At 35.2% G+C, this 22732-nt stretch overlaps 1 protein-coding gene across 2 annotated transcripts in view; it reads right to left on the minus strand.

Annotated features, from left to right (window-relative positions):
• ARHGAP42 (Rho GTPase activating protein 42) overlaps nt 1-22732 on the minus strand; it is a 279971-nt gene that overhangs the window by 120833 nt on the left and 136406 nt on the right. For both annotated transcript variants that reach the window (XM_044258255.1, XM_044258254.1), the window contains exon 4: nt 5505-5576. In XM_044258255.1, coding sequence (XP_044114190.1) covers nt 5505-5576 — 72 coding nt within the window. The remainder of the gene's footprint in view (nt 1-5504; nt 5577-22732) is intronic.

The raw sequence follows: 22732 nt of genomic DNA on the forward strand, positions 1-22732 counted from the left end.
TGACACTAGAAACCACAATTTTAGATGTGTTCCTATCATGAGTCCAATGTATTACCCATTAAATTAGATTAATAACTCAGCCAAGTGGCAAAAACTTTTTAATTTGGAATAAGTAAAATATCTGTAATCCTTCTAGATTCTTTAAGTTATTTGTATATTTGAGACAACAAATGAGATTAAAGCCATTTTTCACATGATAGAAATCTAAGACTAACAAATTAATCATGACAATTCTTCACAGATTATAGACACTACATGCTAAAATAATTATATGTACAAGATGTGTTTAAAAATAATAAATGCCCAGAGACAGAACCAAACTCTACCATGGAGAAAACAAGAACAAGAATCATTGGATTCCATTACAGTCTTCAACATAACGAAAATCAAGTTCTATTTTGAAATGACTAATATTACATTGTCTATTTTTCATAGAAAAATATTCATATGATTTCTATTAAGGTCTACTTAGAGATGTCTTTTTAAAAAAATTAAACCAGTCTTGAAAAACATTTCAATGTCTTTAATGGGCAGTATTTCTCAAGACTGTTATCTCTACTGAAATAAGTCAGTATTACATGTCTACTGTGTGATGAGGAAAATTAAAAATCAAACGAAATATGTTAACTAGGCTTGATTCAAAGTGGGCAAGCTTGAAACATAAAGTGGGCATGCTTGAAATGTTTTTATAATTAAGATACATTTCACACTGAATCATGTTTGCTAAAGGTTAGGAAAATAAAATATTTTACAAAAGAATATTCTAAAGAATAGTAGAGGAGGAATCAAAATACTGTTGGTCTGAGGAATTTAGTTCTTAATCCTCACTGTGCCAATAACTAGCTGCTCAGTCTGTTTATATGTGGAAAATGAGTCCTTGGTCTCCTGAAAGTCAGTTTCATCTCTTAAAATATGTAACAGACTGGTATGTATATATGCTTACACTATTTTTCCTAATGTATTTGTATTGGAGTAGGAACTCAAATACGGAGTACTACTTATAGTTTAGAGTCTGCCAGTGTATGTGATAACAGGTGTAGAAAGGACTTAAAATGGATTCTCTCTAGGGGCAAGGAGGAGATTTTGAATGGAATCAAATACAGTTGTCAATTTAATGCAGACAAGTCATAGTCCATTTTGCTCTATTAGAAGGCTGCTCTGGATATATTACTATTGTGAAAATTTTAGTTTGCATTAATCATTCTGGATACCTATTCTCCTCATTTTTAGAACTGAAATCAGCATCAACAGGATACAAATTTAAAAAAACTAAACATTCAATTCTATACTCTGACACATGTAATATGTCAGGCCTACAAACAATTCCATTCTGCATCTACCAGCACACTAAGAACCTCTACATAAATACACTTTTGCAACTGTTTATAGATAATTTTATCTATTAAAAAAATAGGAACCACCTCCTCTATCCTTCAGTGCAGCATCGCCCATCATTAATCTTTTCTAATGGTTCTCAATAGTGCTTGTTCTCCACAACTGTAACTCACACAGCAAAGTATCAGGTTTCTCAAAGTGCACAGAACAAACTACAAAGGAAATGTTTGTGGTCCATACACTTTGTCCACTTCAGTTAAATAGTGTCACCTCATTGTGAGGAGCGGGCTACTTTGACTCAGCATTTTCCACTTGGCCCAAGTTGAAGAGGTCACTGACGGCAGTGGAGGAGTCTACACTTAACCCATGTTCTTGCTTTCCAGCTAGCTCATTAGCCTGAACACACTTGCTCAAAACTTCTACTGTACAGACTGTAAAAAGCAGCAGAGTGTCATGCAGAGAATTAACTCTATTTATCAAGAAAATACATAAGGTAAGGTGAAATAAGGAATAAACCAATAGAAAAAAATAAATACCTTCAAATATTTTAATTTCTATCACAAAATTTCTGTAATACCAAAATAAAACTGACCTATACATATATTTCAGAAGAAAATGCCTGGTTTTTATTCACTTTACTGAACAAGGATTACTTAACAGCTTACAAACAATTTAGTACTAAGAGCATCAGGCAGATAAAGTGCACAGAATCACCACAACCAAAAGGCCAAATGCAATAATATTTAGGTTCAAGATTTCATTTGAACTCACTTAGGAGCAAGTTTAAAATACCTTCCCCAATCACAAAGTAAAGGCATAGAATACTGTGTGTGCTCTCAGCTGATAATGCCCAGCAACTGAGATATTTAAAAAATAATAAGAAGAAGAAAGATAAAATAAAATGTGTATAATTATTCATTTTAACTAGAGCTAATTTAAACTCTTAAATAAGAATAAAAATAACATAAAATGGGTGTAATTATTCATGTTATTTTAACTATAGGTAACTTAAACACTTAAATAAGAGTAAGAATAATCCATACGTAATGTCTGGTATTTTAGAGGGATCATAACACTTTCACAGAGCCTTTAAATTTTTTTATTAAAGTTTTTTATTTATTTGAGAGAGAGAAAGAGAGAGAGAGTGCACACAAGCAGGGGGAGGGGCAGAGGGAATGATACTGAAGTTGACTCCCCACTGAGCACAGAGCCTCCATGCAGGGCTCAATCCCAGGACCCTGACTTGACCTGAACCAAAATCAAATGTTGGACACTTAACCAACTAAGCCACCCAGGTGCCCCAAAAAGCTTTAATTTTATAAAAGTATCACTGAAGTGAGACATTATAAATTGGGGCTCTAAAGTAAAATTGATTAATTTCAGATACATAGTCTGACTTCCTAGCTCTGTGATCTGTTAAGGTCACCTCATGATTTTCCTCATTGTGAAAGCAGGTGTAACACTTAAACTCATCTCACAGGTTGCTTGTGAGAACTTAATTAAGTCACAGATGTAATAGCTCAGTGAAAACCCTTACAATTATAGATACAAATAAAGATTAACTACTATTATTCTTGAAAACAAACAAACAAACAAACAAACTCTTCCTTGCTCTGAGCACACTGAACATTCTTATTCTTATTTTCTTCCTTCTTCGGCCCTTCCTTCTCAACCTCCTTATCTGTCCTGTTTTTCTCTCCCAAACATCAAATGTTAAGTTCTCATATACAACTTCAGTCCTCTTCTCATTCTATCCTTTCCCAGAAAGAATCTAATCTTGTCCATGATTTTAATTAACACCTAGAAGACAATTCCCGAATGTGTATTTCTAAATCAGATCTGAATATACACGTGCCAACTCAACATTTCCACTTGGGTATCTTGGAGGAACCTCAAATTCATTTTAACTAAAAGCCAAACTCACCATTTTTCCCACCCAAACATAAATGTTGCCTACTAAAATCACCCAATTATACAACCCAGGACCCTAAGAGTAATCCCTGAAATGTCCTATTTCTCGCTTCCCGATATGTAACCATTTCTTACCTTTCCCATTTTACCTCTGAAATACATCCCTTTGTCTTCACAGCCACTATCGTCTTCTGAATCTAAAGTCACTATCCAATAGCCCCTAAATTGGTTTTCCCAAAGCAGTCCTACCCCTCCAATCCCTGTAGGACATCCAACTTTTAAAATACAAACATAACATAAACAAACAAATAAATAAAATGCAAATATCACACCTCTAGCTATAACTTTTCTTTGGCTCATCAGTGCCCTCAGAATAAGAAGCAAAATACTTTGGACCATTAATAAAGCTGTGCATGTGCCCTCTTGTCTTCATTATCCTCTATATTCCTAAAATTCTTTTTCTTCTAAATGCTAGGCTCTATCCTCCTTTGAGGCCTTTCTTCATACCCACTCTGTTGGGAATATGAAAGGTTTTCCACTTCCCGCTCCTGAACTCCCATTTCCAGCTATTTCTTTATCATTAAGTTCACTGCTTAATCAATACTTCCTCCAGAAGGCATTTCCTGGTTCTCTGGACAAGGTCAGTTTTTATTAATTATATTCCCACAAAGCACTCTTTACTATTGCATCACAATCCTCAGTGCATTTGTAATTACTCTGGTGTCTGCTTTCCACAAGAGATAATAAGGGACACAACAGCAGCAGGGAAGCTTGTGTGGTTACAATTATATCCCTTAATCTTATCAAACACCATGATTTTCACAGTGGGCCAACTACGATATTGATAAATGTTTGCTGAATTAATTAACATAAAAATGGTTCTGATTTAGTCCCTAATTTGATAATACTTATAATTTGTAGAGAAATGCACATAAAACTAATTCAACACAGACTATACTAGCTTTTTACAGTAAATCAGCAAAAAAACCCTACTTGATCTATAAGAAAGATAATCAATTCTGGAAGCCAAATAAATAATATGAAGAAAGGCCCATATGAGGAAGGCTTCTTTCTGGTGCTAGAATATGAATGAAGCCGTAGAGAGCTAACAGGACTTCAACAAGCCAAGGATAAAAAGTATTCTAAGGAGAGGGAAATTTGGGCAAAGCCACAGACCTAGTTGGGGTATAAACAGAGACTGGTGAACAGACAATGTGCCTAAGGAGGGAGGTATATGGAAATACCGCAATATTTAAGAAATATATATATAAGAAAATATATTTGCTATACTGAAATACAGCAAATGGGCACACTGTGGAAAGCTGGAAAGCTGGAAAGCTTTCAGTATCAGAATTAAACTGTCTCTCAAGGAGAACCCACTGAAAATTTCATCATTAAAGAATGATGAAGACAGCAAAAACATGTTAACAGATTAAGATGAAGTGTGGAGACCAACTAGTAAACTATTTCAATATTTCAGGTGGAAAGGAAGGAGGGAAGGAGGAAAAATAATTATACAGTAGAACAACACTGCTCGAATGGGGAAGGGGCAGGTGATTGACTAAATGGAAAACCAGAACAGAGAAAAGATAGAAGAAGGATGTCAAAAGTTTTTTTACAAACACATTTTTTTTTTTTTAAAGACGTATTTATCTGAAAGAGAACATAAGCAGGAGGAGAAGAGGGAGAAAGAGAGAGAGATTCCCAAACAGACTCCCTGCTTAGCATGGAGCCCAACACAGGGCCTGATCTCCAGATCCTAGAATCATGACCTGAGCCAAAACCAAGAGTGGGACACTTAACCAACTGTGCCACCCAGGTGCCCCTCACAAAATATTTTATTAATAATGAAAAAATACAAAAAAATAATGAAAGTTCTTTTATAATTACTGCCTGAGTTTTCAATACACTTTATACCTAATTTTTATTTTATATGGTTAGGAAAAAAACTCCTCAATGTTACTATAATTTCACTCTCTTTAAAATAGTTAATTTCCTACAATCATTGAGATGAAAGAAACTACCTTATAACATGCTGACTTCCTCTATTCAGTAGAAGAAAACCCTTTATGTCTAAAAGAATTCCAGTCTTTGTAACAGGCGCTGTGCAAAAGTTAAAAATGACGTACAGAATTTTTTTTATTGATGTACGCAATTTTTTAAAAGGTCATTCTAATTTCAAAAATATTAACATCTGAAAGTATGTCATCTTTAATTGTCAGGAGAATATATGAAGAATAATAAAATATAACACTTACTTTTGCTGCACCTATCTGTTCTTTGCGAAATTTCTCAAGTGGAGCAATTAATACATCGTTAGCGTTTTGAATCTGAAATTAAAAATGCAAACACATTAAGTTCTATAATATTTTATGTAAATATTAATTTAAAAAAACAGATAGCTCCTTTATTCAACTTACTTAAATAAAGAACTTTTGCTCTCTTGACGGCTTCTATAAATGAAATAAAAATACCTTGCATGTTATATAGTAATTTCTACTTTATAAGGTTGTTTCCACAAATTATTTCACTTAATTCCAACAATAACATGAATAATGGAAACCAAGTATACATGTTGAGATCCTAGTCTAAACATTTAATTTCGTATTCTAAGATGTAACTAAGAAATAATACAGATATTTATAAATACCTTTAATTACTCTGGTTTAATGTAGTTAGTTTAAGCATCATTTTAAAATCAAATCATATAAAGCTCTTCTATTTGCCACTAGAATGTTATTCGACATCTGCAAAATAAAATAAGGTTCATTTTCTTCTATTTAATTAGATTTCTTACACTTGGGATTTGGCTGAATGTTCATATACTTCCAGCCCTTCTATAATATTACCTGATTTCATTTCAATCAACAGTATTTTAGCCCCAAACTCCAAACTGGGATTTACTACCACTTTAAGACATAAATATTTTAATTTGGATCTGTGAGAATATTGTGAAGAAGGAGTTTTCAGTGTGGGAACCAGGTACTGAATGCAAGAGATATACATTTCTAAGAAAAACACTATGCTGGGAAGAAATCTTCAATTGAAAAAACCTTTACAAAGTATTAAAATTAAACACAGAACCTTAAATGTTCTCAACACAAACACGAAAAATGGTAATTATGTGACAGAATGGAGGTGTTAGCTATGGCCCTGATGGTAATCAGTTTGCAATATATACATGTATTAAGTCAACCTGCACACTTTAAACTTACACAATATTATATGTCCTTGATATCTCAATGAGGCTAAAGGGACAGTTATAGTTAACAAACAAAATTTATAATTTACCACTGTGATAATATGATCTATTATATAATTAGCAAATGCTAAGATAAAGAGAAATCTTTTTTTAATTTCTTTTCAGTGTTCCAGAATTCATTGTTTATGCACCACACCCAGTGCTCCATGCAATACATGCCCTCCATAAACCCATGACCAGACTCACCCAAACCCCCCACCCTCCTCCCCTCCAAATCCCTGTTTATTTCTCAGAGTCCACAGTCTTTCATGGTTCATTTCCCCCTCCAACTTCCTCCAACTCAATTCTCCTCTCCATCTCCCCATGTCCTCCATTGTTATTCCTTATGCTCCACAAGTAAGTGAAACGATATCATAATCAACTGTCTCTGCTTGACTTATTTCATTCATCATAATCTCTTCCAGTCCTGTCCATGTTGATGTAAAAGTTGGGTATTCATCCTTTCTGATGGAGGCATAGTACTCCATAGTATATATGGACCACATCTTCTTCATCCATTTGTCCGTTGAAGAGCATCTTGGTTCTTTCCACAGTTTGGCGACTGTGGCCATTGCTATGAACATTGGAGTACAGATGGCCCTTCTTTTCACTACATCTGTATCTTTGGGGTAAATACCCAATAGTGCAATTGCAGGGTCATAGGAAAGCTCTATTTTTAAGTTCTTAAGGAATCTCCACACACATTTAAAAATAAACCCTATTTTTTAAATATGTAACTCTATTTTAAAGTAGGTTAAAATATATACAGGAGTTCCTTACATCATTCTTACAACTTTACTGTAAGTGTAAAATTATACCAAAATTCTAAAATTCCAATGCAAGTGTTTTTTTTTTTTTTTTTAAGATTTTATTTATTTATTTGACAGAGAGAGAGAGAGACATCACAAGTAGGCAGAGAGGCAGGCAGACAGAGGAAGGGGAGCAGGCTCCGTGCTGAGCAGAGAGCCCGATGCGGGGCTCAATCCCAAAACCCTGATATCATGACCTGAGCTGAAGGCAGAGGCTTAACCCACTGAGCCACCCAGGCGCCCCAATGCAAGTGTTTTACTTTCACTTAATTTCACTGAACTTCTTATTCTCTAGTTAAGTTTTATTTCTCAAATTCCATATCTAAGTCCACAAAGATAGTATATACAAAAATAAAAACTAGTGTGTTAGTGCCTTCGGTGATAGCATTCTCCAATTCGCAAAAAAAAAAAATAATATGGCAGATACTGAAAAGCAGACTTACAGTCCTTGTATAAAGACATAAAAAGGGATGCCTGGGTGGCTCAGTTGGTTAAGCATCTGCCTTCTGCTTGGATCATAATCTCAGGGTCCTGGGATTGAGTCCCACATGGGGCTCCTTGCTCAGCAGGAGCCTGCTTCTCCCTCTCCCTCTGAAAGTCATTCCACCTGCTTACGTGCTCTCTTTCTCTCTCTGATAAACAAACAAACAAACAAACAAATAAAATAATTAAAGAAAAGATATACAAAGTAGATTAATATTCAAAACCCTGTCTAAGACATCAACAACAAACTGTAGATACCTCTGACAACATCACAGTTGTGAGCTCAGACAGGCATTCCTCCAGATACACTGTGCAGGCATCTTTCTAGAGAGAAATGACTGGAAAAGTAGCAAAGTAGCTCACTTTTACTTGTCATGCTCTAAATCTTCTTTACCTTCATAAAACCCCAAATACATAAACACACATGTACACACACACACACACACACACACACCTGCTTTTAAACTTAAGTTGGCATAAGGTGAAAGACAATGTCATGAACACTTATGTGTAATTTTAAAAAATGATAACAATAAAGGCTAGTATTTACTGAAGGTTTATGTTGTGCTGGAAATAAGCATGATCTAATATATTTAAAGTCAGTAAACTTAAACAGGGAGATACTTCTCAAGTGGTGAAAACAGCAACAATAAGGGTGCTGAATTAGATGATATACAATATACAGCACAAGCACATATATTTAAAATTAAAAAAAAAAAAACTGGGTTTAAACTGGGGCCTGTTGTTATAAGCTGCTGTTTAACCATTCTCAGCATTGGCTGCAACACCTACCTCACAACTTAACTTGGTTCTAAGGACTAAGATAAGGAATATAAAACACTTAGTTCAGTGTCTTAACATAGTAAGTCTTCAAAATTTATAGCTTTTAATAGCTCCAAACTGACACAGATAATTAATCTCATTCTGTATTTATATACTGAATACACTTCTGTATCTGAATCTATAGTATTACTCTTTGGTTGAAGTCTATGTATGTGCACAATATGAGAAAGTATTTTCCCATAAAAGTCCTGAAAGACAGATAGCCTGGACTCTCCCATATCCAATCACTAGGTACTTATGTACTGCCAAGCATACTGCTGAGGTCTATGGTAAAGTGAAAAAACTAAGGCATGGACTAAACCTTCCAGAACTTTAATGTCTATTTGAGAAGAGAGGAAAATTTTATTCATTCAACAAATATTTGATGCTCTTAAAACACTGCTAAAATTTTTGGAAAAATTGAAAGACAAAACTGATTAGTTCTACATGATAAACTATGGAGGACTCCTTATGAATACATGAATACATCAGGATTTTGAAAACAGAAAAGATCCTTGAGAACTAAATAAAGAACTGAAAAGATAAAATAATCCTAGAAACAGGGAACACCATGAATAAAGGCAAAGGGGCAGAACTAAGCCTGATATGCAGGAAGGGAGAGTGCAGTACAGAAAAATAAAGCATTTATTAAGCAATCATTAAGAGTCAATCATGACTGTGAGTGCACTGACCTAGTTACAGGCCCTCAGTTAACTTTTGAAAAATGGGAATACAGAATGAGTATGAAGCATAGCAAACAGTTCTGGCACATAATATGATCCATAGAATTAATACATTATTATCAACTAACAAGAACATTATCTAGCTGGAGAAAAGTGTGCGTGTGTGTGTGCATGTATACACACACACACACACTTTTTTTTTTTTTTAATAGAAAACTCAGTTGGAATGAGGAAAAGATACCCATAATCTAGGAAGAACAGCCTGAACATAGAATCCCTGCTGGCTTCTAAACAGAAAATTCCTGTTGTAAAAACCTGTTCTAGGAAGCCAGTACTATGTGGGATAGTTTGAGAAGGCAGAGATGAAGATAAGATGTGCCAGGTGAATAGCTGGGAGTGGAACTCAAGTTTGAAACAGTCAGGTACTAGGATCAGGTGCCTGCAGTGTTAACAAACTGCTAACAGGGAACTGCAGTTTTCTCAGAAACAGAAAAGGGGCCAGAGGGAGATGAATCAAAGGGCACATTAAGAAGTTTTGCCTCAAGCGTTAGAACTCTGACATCACATTAAGAACTAGAGTAAATAAGGTAAAGAGTCTGTTTGTTGGAGAAAGAATAAAGATAATGAATTTCACTTTGGATCTATTATGTTCAATGCCAGGGGAAGACTCAAATATTTTGGCAGAATATGCCGTCTCAAAATAACAGTTAATCAATATGAATGAAACGTATTACTGGGGAGAGAAGGATTAGGAAAGGGACCTAAAGGATAAATCTGTATACTAAGACACTGGTGCCACATTCCTATCCAATGGTTTCAGTCTCTGCCGTATGTAAATATGACCTGGCAATAAAACAAAACCTGAGGATACAACACAGGAGATGTGAATTAACAACCACCCTCAGGGGCAATTATTATTTCTTAACCCAATTTGCCCATATTTCTTCACTTTTTTTCTTTTGTTTTTAGATTTATTCATTTTTTCTCCTCTTTCCTTCTCCTACTCTCATTCTATTAATGTGAAACCAAAGGAATTTAAAAAAAAATAAGTTTCAGAGGTACTAAACAGAAAAGGAAGGGAAGAAAAGATAGACATCAAAAGATATGATTTGGGGCACCTGGGTGGCTCAGTGGGTTAAGCCGCTGCCTTCGGCTCAGGTCATGATCTCAGGGTCCTGGGATGGAGTCCCGCATCAGGCTCCCTGGGAGCCTGCTTCCTCCTCTCTCTCTCTGCCTGCCTCTCTGCCTATTTGTGATCTCTCTCTGTCAACTAAATAAATAAAAAATATTAAAAACAAAAGATATGATTTGTTGAGTGTTTACTATGTGGCACGTACTCTGCTAAACTCATCATAGTATCAAGAATAAAACTGATTTTATATGAGCAATGAGGTTCAAAATCCAAAAATCATCCAGAATGTTTTAAGCACAAGTGTTAAAGTTACAGCCAGTTCCATTTTAATTTCAGCATCAAAACTTCTAAGTCTCAGTGTCTTCATCCCTATACCTCTTAGAGTGTTTATAATAATGAAAGGAGAGATATACATATTTTTAAAATAACAAGCATAAATTTGACATATGGCGGCCTTTCAAAAAATGTTTCCTTCTTCTCAGAATTTACAATGTCTCCTATGTGTTCAGTCTTAAATTTCCCAGGTTTAAAGTGTAGTTCTTCAAAGTAGAAACTGAATTCAAATTAATTTAACAGAACAGTACTGATCTACTTGATAGATAATAGAGAAACAGGAAACTGTTTTTTTCCATAAGCCAGTGTCACATATATGTGGTTTTACATCCCAAATATCATGCGTTTGTGCAGTCAATGAACCGTTGGTCACAACATGTGAATCTAAACTCAGGACATCAAAATGGAAATGCCAACAACACTCTTCAAAGGGTAGAATGTAGATTTACAACCCAATCCCGCGGCTTCTGACCCTTATCTTTGTACATTCCCCAGGGAACACATGCTTTTCATCCACACAAACTTGTCAATCACACGGATAAAAGTTTTCAACTCTGATGTAATCCAAGTGTAAATTAAAGCTGTTTAAAATTTTTAGCAGTTTTAAAAGAGTTATTGTTGCTACTGTATAATAAAGAAAAATGACATACAAAATGGTGGAAAACTATAATTAAGTGTGAACCGGGGTACAACTCTGGTGACTTTACTTTCATAAGGTCTAAAAAAAAAAATCTAGAGAAATGAAATTTTGGCTCACATGGAACTCTCTGTCCCCAGATTTACACAAGAGGCTTGATGAAACTTCTTCCAGAAGGTAATTTCAGGTTGGGAGGCGGAGAGCTGGCAGGGAGTCTCTAGTCACAGATTACGAGATTCAAGATCCCATAATACTTGTGGAATGTGTTACTTTGCATGAACTTTCTAAGAGGCTTTAGGAAAAATACAAAACCAATTTTAATATTCTCCCTAGATACTAATAATGTAAAATCTTAAAAAGGTCTTATTTCAGTAAATAAGATCTTATTTTTTTTTAAAGATTTTATTTATTTATTTGACAGAGAGAAATCACAAGTAGATGGAGAGGCAGGCAGAGAGAGAGAGAGAGAGAGAGAGAGAAGCAAATTACTCTGAAAAACCTTATCTTCACCTTTAAAAAAAAAAAGTGCTATGTAAGGTTAGCTGGGTACCACTGTAATACATTTAATTTCAACCTGAACGTCACTTGCTACTTCAGTACTGAATGTTTTGATTCTGCTTATTAAGCAGTATTCCATTATGAACCCCACCTCATTGGACCTCATCTGTTTAGATCCAACACTCATTTAAATTTAATATTACTTTCATATTTTCTTTACTTTTACCAGTAATTATAAAGAAATCTAAATTTTTGGAGAATGATGCTTTATGAGTTGTCCCTTATATCAAAAGACAGGAAGTAGTACACTCTTCAGGAGAGTGCGCTAGTTGCTGTTTAATTCTCGGTTTATACCCTGACAACTGTACAATCTTGGTCAAGTTATTCAAACTTTCCAAGTCTGTTTCCCTTTATATTTAAGGATGATAATACATTTATTTACAAAGATTAAATTTTATATTTTATGTATAATGATCATAAGTTTATGAGTATAAATTTTTACGTGCTTCCTTTTAAATTCATTCTTTTGTGTAGGTCAATTATAATGCATATATGCATATTTTTTAAATAAAATGGGAAGTTGTTACTGTAGTGCTAGTATGAGAGTGAAATCTCATCAGCATATACTGAATGTCAAGACTCTTAAATGGAACAGAGTGTTTATCTAGGGTAAACAGCAAAGAATCCTCTCCACTTCTAGAACTTAATAACTATCCCAAATAACTCAAATTAAAGTTTGCTATTTTTAAACAAAGCCATCTACACTCATAAGATAAGGGAGTAGAAAAGCATTCATCCAATAAAGAATTGACCATTTTCATTGAATCTAGGTAAGAAAGTGGAAGAGAAGGGTATATCGCAAAATTTCATATAATCCAGTGCAATCTAATGATGTCGTAACTCTAGGTTGTACCACTGAAATTCTCTAAATATTAAATTATTTGAACAAGAAAGGAAAGTTATTTTTCTTGGGTTTTTGTTGCTCTTAAACTACTTTTGCATCATTCCTTTTTACCCAGCAATCTCTAATGGGACATTACACTAAGAATATTTTAAAGCATTCAAGCATTGAGGAAAACACTTTAAATATGAGATATAACCATAACATAATGTCTGCTCAAAACCTCTGTCCAATTATCTCCTGATTACTACTTGAACATTTGTAATTCTAAGATAAAGTAGACTGAAAAAAAATCAGCAAAAAGAAGGCCAAACTGCTTTTCAGCTATAAAAAAGAAGATATGTGAAGGTCAAAGTGGAATTGATATCTTACAAGCTACTTAAATACTCTAAATATCCTACACATACATCATACATTCATCATAACAAATACTTTTCTTTTGATTATGACCAGAAACTATGCATTTAGGGAATGCACTTTTATGGAATATATGGCTGCATTACCTCTCCTCAGAGGTCACACAAATCAGATACTGAAGTTTAATCTACCTGTGAGACACAAGTAATGTAAGAAATGCTGCAACCTCAGTTGTTTCAATGGGTTAAATAATCACTCCTAAATTTCACTGGGTAAAAACATTCTGCAAAATTACTGATGAGGTTACTTCAGCCAGTCCTATGCCTTTGAAATTCTCAAGAAATCCTGGGATCTATTGAAAATGTATACATCTGTGGCATTGCCAATAGTATACAATGATGCATCTAAGTTTGTTAACCCTTCAGGAGATGGCCAATGACTTTCCTGTAACACAGCTGTTCCGTGTACTAATGTCCTTATGCTGATGAAAATATACCTTCTCCCTTCTCCCCACCTTAAATATCAAAAACACAGTATATCTTGAGCTGAGTCAATTGGGGCCTCAGGACTCCACCCCCCGGTTTTATCCCCTAGTCAAAGTGGCTTTATGTTGGGGAGGAGCTTCAACAAGGTGATAATTTCTGTAATTCAATGTTTATCTCCTCCCCACCTTGCTGTTATTGCTATTTCTTCTGCTAATATTTCTCTACCTCTCTCAGTATTCTCTACTAAAAATATCTTGGAGAGAGAAACTGAAACCATTCATTTGTTTTAAATTCTTCATTTGTGAATTTAAGCAAGCTTCTAATAGTTGTTGTGAGTTTGTAAAAGAAATGAAAATTCATTAAGTAAATTCCCAGAGTCACAGTTATTTTACAGCAATTACATCTTAGGAGCTGAATGTTAATTTATTTTAATCACAATTGCTCAGTATTTCTGTAATGGCAGATTGTCAAAACCTTAAGAAAGACTTAAGATACCCCAGAATATATGCAATTTCTTAAATTGCTTATTCTAATTTTGCAATAATGGGAAAGGAATGGAAGGGAAAAAAGAGAAATGAGGAAGGAATTAGGCAGGATAGAAAGCATATAAGCAAAGCAGAGACTAACTTAACTAACTTAATTAATACAGGGAGTGATAGAGAAAGTATAAGGAGAGATTGGGGGCTAGTGATGGGCAGGAGCAGACTCACAGTGGCTCTAGGAAAACACTATGTATATCTCTGTATACATTCAATGATGTGGGGTTAAAGTCAGCTGAGGTAGAAGTATTTACACCATGGAAATCAATAAGCATTACAAATCAGGGTTACGTGCACCTACACATGCATGTGCGCACGCATACACACACACGCACGCACCCCTAATTGCTGGCAGTTAACCTTTTCCAGCACATCAATGCTTAGAACTATATTTGGAAGACACCACAAACAGTGGGAAAGAGTGGTATCTACACAAGATGCCTTTCATCTACTTTTTAAAGTACCTCTTTCGTACCTGTGTACCTGTGTACCTGTGGGCTTATAACATTTCCAATTCAGTATGTCTTTCCCAACGCCCAAAAGATTAAGCTCATTTGTACTTCTTCACACTTAAACTCTTTTATGCAGAGCAAGGCTTTTGAATTTCTGGGCTTCAACAGCAATACCTTGAACGAACTTCTAAAATAGCACTGATATTAAACAGTTTTAGCTTCCAAATCTGTCTGAGTGATAGCAGGTTTCTGTGGTGCTGGGTTGAGAATGATCCTGAGGCTGAATCTTCACACTGAAGGAATGATCACAGATGTTGGTTATAGTCATCTCTTACTAACAAGACTGACAGTATTTATACTGCATATGTTATATAAACATAGACACAGTTATCTTTCTGTTCCTGGAAAAGTGGAGATAATGTCTTATTGATTTTTTTAATAATCACTGTCTAGCAAAAATCCCTTGCCACAGTGGAAACTCAACTCGACCATTGCTAAATTAAATAAAATTATTTCTGACTGTCATAATGGGCACCTGCAGTAAGTTACTATAGCAAATACTGTTCCTCACCATATTACTGAGGATGGCAACAAACTATTTTTGATAATTAGTATTTCTATAATATGTAGTGATATGTGCTATATAACTTAAGTAGCAATCAATATCTATGTAAGTAGCAATAGGAAACTGAACTCACTGGTATCTTTAGAAAAAGACTCAGTTACCAAAAAAAAAAAAAACTATTGATTTACAATGATTTTTTTTTTTTTTTCACACAAGTTTCTTTACTTATAAGCTGATTTTGCAGGGGAAAAGATGTAGGCACTATTTTATCTCAAATCAAAACTTTGGAGGACAGAGTGTTATCCTACAAATGGCTATACAGGCTAAAAGGGAAAGAGCAGTAACTTCAAAAAAGAGATGCAAGTCACCCTCCAAATTCTCCCTACTCCTTCTTCCTTAAGGTTGATTTCACTTATACTGAATGGAAAACTCAAAACAGAAAAACATGGCTCTACAGAATCTTAGCTGGGAACCAGGAAAGGGATTTGGGATAGGGGAGTATGTTGTAGACTAATAGGCCTAAAAGCATGAAGAGAAAAGTGCACAGGTCACTCCCATTGGGTAAATGAAGAAACAGATTCTAGAGTACACATATAACAATAATTACTGAACTATATAGTCCAAGAGAATTCTCCTTCAATTCTTATAATAGATTTATGAAAAAGGTACTATTATTCTTCCCATTTTACAGATAAGGAAACTGAGACCCAAAGAGGCTAATTTGCTCAAGGTCACACACAAATAGTTGGTAGCAGAGCTATAACATGAACTCCAGCATTCTGACTCCAGAGTCCATACGCCTAACTACTCTGTCAAACCTCATCAGACCACTGTCTGATAATAAATAATATACTACAGGACCAAAAATAAGACTTTCCCCCACAAGCTGCTTGTGAGCATGGCTATCATAAAATAAAAACCAAAGAAAACAAATGACCTACAGAATTAGGGATGAGATTACTTTCCTATTTTCTAATTTCTAAACTCATATAGGTAGATATATTATTTTCTCTATTACTCATCTTCTTTGAAAAATGATATGGACTTTTTATTGCATCTCCAGTTTCACTATTGTGCTGATGCCATATTTATATGTGTGATAAAACTCAGGCTGAGGTGAGTAATAATGATTTTTCTTGGCTTATGAAATGCTTAGTTGTAATAATGTAATGGTGATGTGAGAAGCAGTATGGACAGGGAATATAAGGAATTATTAGCTTAAAATAGGAACTTTTCTCCCACATAATTCTACCAATAAAAGTTTAGGAAATTAGAAAAATGGGTATTCTTTCAGAAATATAACCATACTAGTATTGCTTTTTCCTACTTCAGTTTCTTGGTACAACACTTACTTAGGATGCTTGTGTCACGTACTATCTTGATATAAACACAGTAAACACCATAGCTGGAACTTGTACAGTTAAGGAAAAAAAAAAAACAAAAAACAACACCAGAAGCTAATACACACACATTCAGTGTTTCTTTCCTATAAACTAACCTGGTAGTAACTGCTTGAATTTGAGTATTTTAAGGATCTCTGGGGGCTAAAAGGAAGAGAAAATCTTTTGAAATAAGTAATTCCTTAATTGAATAAACCAACAAATTGAATCACAGTGTTAAAATAAAACCAAGAAAAAATAATTAAAAGAGAAAACTTCAGGGCTTTAATACATAATTACAAAAGTCCAAGAGTACCCAAAAGTTATCAAAGTCCCACAATTTAGCAAACAAGAGATATGATTTATTTTGCAAACATTTTCTTTTAAACTTTCCCAGGCATTTGAACATAGGCTCTTAGTCATAGCTAAGAATTACTTCCCAAATAAATTCCATATGTTCTAAATCTTGTGCCTGGTCTTTTCCAAAACCAGATCTGGTCATAAACCCTGGGCCAGTTTTCCACACTGTACAGCTGTCAAAAAGTTTTCTTACCCAATGAATTAAAGAAGGTCTTTCAACCCTTTATGTGAGGTCTTATATCATGTGCAGTAAGAGAGATGTGTCAATACTAGAGAAATTCTCTTTACAACACATGACAAAAAAAATTAAAAATATATATACTTTTCCTTATCTGTGAAAAGTATGTCCCAACAGAAAACATAATCATTCTATAAATCATTAACATCTGACTTCTTTGGTCTTACCCTCAGGCCATGAATTACTTTCAATTCATAGAACTAGCTAAAAGTTATGATTCCTCTCCAGAAAATAAAGCATGGAAGCCTAGAAATGACTTCCCCTCCTGATAGCAGCAGCCAGCCCAGGATTCAGACTGAGGCATTCATGATGATGTGACAACCTGATGTAATGCAAAGCAGTAACTGTATGCTGAGGGACACCTAAGTCATCCTATATGAAATTATGAAAAGGTATGGGGAACAATCTCTCTCCTCTCTCTTTTGCTTTCTCTTAAAAAACTAAGAGATAGTATATTTAGTGGAGAAGAAAACTTAGCTTCTGTGATGCCCAGTTTACATAAGCAAGAACAGTGTTGACGCTGGTAAAACCCTAGCTCTTATCTCAACGTTACCCAGATCCCTACACAGAACACTAAGAAGCAACTCCCATCACTTTGCTGACAATCACACCCTATCCCCATCTTTGGGCTTTTAGGAATTCCTAACATAGTCTAGAGTATGACTAAAGTTAAGACATTTTAATTAATCTAAAAATTAATTAATCTGAAAATACTAGATGAGAAAATGCACCTTTTCAGATAATTCAAGAATATAATAAAACTGGACTATAAATTACAACAACAACAACAAAAAACTTTGCACCTTAACATAAAGACACAATGCTAATGAAGCTTCCACCTTACCCCCGCTTAAGCATAACATCCTGAGAGCATTCAGGTGTATCTTAAGTTGTCTTCTCCAATGGCCTTCTGACCTAATAAGCTTTCAAGAACTGTCCTGCAGGGCGCCTGGGTGGCTCAGTGGGTTAAGCCTTTGCCTTCAGCTCAGGTCATGATCTCAGGGTTCTGGGATCGAGTCCTGCAACGGGCTCTCTGCTCAGCAGGGGGCCTGCTTCCTCCTCTCTCTCTCTCTCTCTCTCTCTCTCTCTGCCTGCCTCTCTACCTATTTGTGATCTCTGTCTGTCAAATAAATAAAATTTAAAAAAAAAAAAAAAAAAAAGAACTGTCCTGCAGAGTAAAGGGGGCAGAGACAGTCTCAACAAACTTACCTTTATCTTACATTTCAAAACAAGAGAAAATTCTACACCTTATCTGTGGGCAACCTAAGGTAGTTTGATGCTTCAAATATCCCATGAAGTGATCGATGGCTTATAAATCTTATCTGCAGCCCAGATACTTCTGCTAAACTCTCTTATCTGTAAACCAAGTGTTTGTCCCATTCCCAGAAGCACCTCAAAAACAACTCTTGAGAAATGTTTCAGCCTTCTCCAACCTCGGTTCGTCTCCTCTCAGTGAATGACACCAAATTCTGGCAGCTGCCCATTGCCCCAGACTTTCACATCCTATCCATGATCTCCCTACTGCCTTGGCATGCATCCCATCACCTCTTTCCAGAATTAGAACATTCATCTTACATACCTATCAGCACCCAGTTTCACAATCCACCCATATCTAATTTTCTTTTTTTTTTTTAAGATTTTATTTATTTATTTGACAGACAAAGAGGCAGGCAGGGGGGTGGGGGAAACAGGCTCCCTGCTGAGCAGAGAGCCAGATGTGAGGTTTGATCCCAGGAACCTGGTATCATGACCTGAGCTGAAGGCAGAGGCTTTAACCCACTAAGCCACCCAGGCACCCCCCCATATCTAATATTTTCTATACAGCTACCAGAATGTCTGTGAAAAGAAGAGTGTTATTTCCTAGCTTTTATCATCCCTCCACAACCTTCAATACAAAAGATATTTCCTTAGCCCAGTATCCCACGATCCTTAATGAAGAACCCCTCAACACATTCTCCACACATTCTCTGCTGCCACTTCAATGTGGCAAGTCTTCTCTTTCACCATAGAACACAATGGATGAAGTCTAGCTCACATTGTGACCTTTCCCTTAGTTTTCCTTCCCCGGTTCCCTTATTCTATCTAAATGTCTCTTATCTTTTAAACCTCAGCCCAAGTATCATGCCCTTGGTGAGGCTTCCTTAATATTCTTGGTGTAAGTTAGACCCAGGATTGTGATTATATCATTGTGACAGTGGATCACAGATCTCTGTAAGCCACACCATGCCATTCTGTCTTCCCAGCAAAATTATGAGTATTTCTAAGAAAATGCCTCTGCCTTCAGCTTTCTTTTCTTTTCTTTTTTATTTTTGTATTCCGAAGGGCCTGGAGCAGTATCTGAGGCATACAGCTAAGGCCAAAAAAACATTTTTTGATACAAGCACATTAGCTGAAGTGAGGATGCGCAACTACATGGGGAAAGAGTTGGAAGACAAGTTAGAGAATAGAAAATCCCAAAATCAAACTAAAATTAAGATGGACAATGCTGGACTTTGCATTCATGCAAACTAAACATCATTTTCCTATTCATATACCAGCCTCAGTCTCAAACAATAGTCCATTCATTCATGTATTATTGATTGCAAAGTATTTTGAAACCACTGAGAAAGAGAAAAACTGAAGTGTACGGATTTCAGATTAACACACACACACACACACACACACACACAGGTTTCTTTTAAGGAAAATGAAGATTTTAACAGATAATAAATATAGACCACCTTCTACTAGGGTATGCCAGGTTATGGATTTTCACTATACATGCAAACAAAATCTTAATCCCATCATTAAATTTTCATTTTTACTTTTAAAAGTAAGGAAAATGGATGAGATTAACTTCTGCAACTTCTTATTCTTTACCAACTCTAGTTCACCATTTGGAAATGAATCTTAAATAAGCACTGGGGGATAGGGTAGAGAGAATAAGAAAACTAAATGCTATTTGGCAAAACAGACTATCCCTCAATATTCATTAGAGATGAATAAGCAAGGGCCCACTATCTTATCACTGGAAGATGACTTGCTACCCTGTGCCAAAATTTCAATTAGACTTCTAACTACCCTTGAAATAATGAGGAATGAAAAGCACAGCTTCTATTGGTCTTTGAGCTTAACAGCCAGGGAGCATACTATCTACATTACTCAGGGACTAAATTACATTACTGTAATTGTACTGTGTTACAATTAGAGCATTTATGCCAAAAAGCAAAGCAAGGGCAAGCCTACGTCAAATTGTGACGAAGATAAAATTTGTTTTCAGAAAATTCTTCCGCTTCAGTTGGCCCTAATTCAGCTTTGTTTGGTCTTTATTCTAGTGTGTTTATTCAGGCCAGGCAACATCATCCCTTTTTCTCTCTTACTGGAGCCCCTTACCAAGAACTTTGCTTTCAGGAAACCTGAATTCTAAGTATTTCCAAACATTACCAAACTCTTTGGCCCACCAATAAAATCTTATGGCTTCTCCATGCTCCCCAACAACCAGTAAACCTGATTTACTGACAAATGCTAATCTGCTTTTTGTACAATGAAAGCTATTTGCCCTGGGGACACTTAAAACAGCATGGCAATCCAATGGTGGGGATTTGGGGGACCATGGATAGACCAGTGAGATAGATAATTAGGTTGGTGAAAACACACCTGCCTTCTAGAGCAACATGTGTGGCAAAATGTGGATAGGTTCCCTTAATAAATGATAACTTTATTGTAGACCAAGATCATATCAAAATAACATGGTAAAAATGCTTCCGTTTTTGGTTTACATATATAGATGTCCAGTGAATATTGTACTGATAGACCCAGTGAGTGTTATTGTTCAACCAGAAACAACACACAGACTATTCTTCACAACTTTTCAGGTAAGAATTTAAAATTAATCACAAATCAGTTCTTATAAACCAAAACTAGATGTTTCCAATGATTTAGTTGTAAAGAATTCAACCATTAAGGCATAATTTCTGAGTTGATACCTGTAGCTCAAATAGGTTTCAAGCAAATATTTACTGTGGAATACAAAGGCTGCACTATTTTATCATTCATAAAGTCAAATAAGCACAAAAAAATTAAAAAGATAATACCAGTTGATAGAAATCACAAAGAAAATGAAACAAGTTGATTGCAAGAAAATAATGGTAGTGGGGATACTAATGAAATTGGGAGGTAAACAAATGGCTCAATGAAGAGAGGCACCTTGAACTGAAACATGAATTATAACTCCTCACCCCCTGATCTCTCCTCAGAGATCTGGAAGAGTTTCAGGCAGAAAGAAGAGAAAGTATAAACCCCCTAAGACAGAGAGAAGCATGCTTGACATGCTGATGGAAAGAAAAGAAGCCTGGCATGACTAAATCCCTGTGAAGGCAACATGGAATGTCTGAAATTAAAGCAGACGGCAGAGAAGATAAGGTCTTCAAAATCACGGTATGAAATTTAGATTTTATTCTATGTTAGCTATCACAGAAATACAGAATGTGATTATAATGACAAAGGAATGAAAATTTTATTCTATATAGATGCCACATTTGCATTATGGGCCATTACTATTCATAAAAGTGTTACACCTCCTGAGGTTTTTAAAGCCATTTGTCACTGCAAAGAATGATATTCGCAGAGTTAAAGGGAAGTTCTGCCCCTAAATTGAACTCAACTCCTGCAAAAACCAAAAAGCAACAATAAAAAAAACTATGGAAAAACCCTTTGGTATTAACTGCCAAGAACTTTCCGTCAAATAAACTGAAATACTCATCACTTTTATCTATGACTCTACATGGATGGGCAAGTTTACAAACTTAAAGCAACTGCTTTCTAGGGTGGGGGAAGAGAAAAGGAATTTGTGTATCAGAATTAACCTGAATCTGATATCCACTTATCATATTAAGTGTCATTGAACTATAAAGTAAGTGTATACCTAAAACTATATGTGTCTTAATTTGTCAAGAGACTATCCTTCATGGTGTATCTACAAACTGAATCTTTTTTTTTTTTTTTTTTTTCCAAATACCAAGGTTATACTAGATAGAAAATAATCTAAAGCTACTGGGCAGCTCTGAGCTAATCATATCTAAGCCTGTCCCTTCTAGAATTAAAGAGATGAAAGCCCAAAGAAATTAAAATTGCAAAAACAATTAACAGCAGACTAATATAGTGCCTTATTGAACTGAAATGAGCTCGGTTTCTCCTCACTCCATGATCATCTATTAATAATTTAAGATAAATTTTGGGATGACTTTAAACATTCTTCTACATTATAAAGAAGCAGTTAGGTACTTCAGAGATAGCTTTACACAAATTTTGTCATAAAAATATTAGAACCCTAAAAGATGAATACCCCAGAACCCTGCTTTAAAAAAACTTGGCCCTTCCTTTTTAAACCTTTCCATGTGGCAGCATGAAGAGAGAGAGAGAGAGAGATGGTCATGGTCATACTTTTCTTCTTGATAAGTTCTAAATTCACTATAAAAGTTTTAAAAATGGAATTAAATACTAAATGTTTATTATTAGCATTATAAAAATAAGTAACTCCTATTTATATACTTTATTTAGCAAATATCAAGGCCCTTAGGTTATTAGTGCTCAA

The sequence above is a fragment of the Neovison vison genome, chromosome 7 (genome assembly GCF_020171115.1).
Source record: "Neovison vison isolate M4711 chromosome 7, ASM_NN_V1, whole genome shotgun sequence".
NCBI lineage: Eukaryota > Metazoa > Chordata > Mammalia > Carnivora > Mustelidae > Neogale > Neogale vison.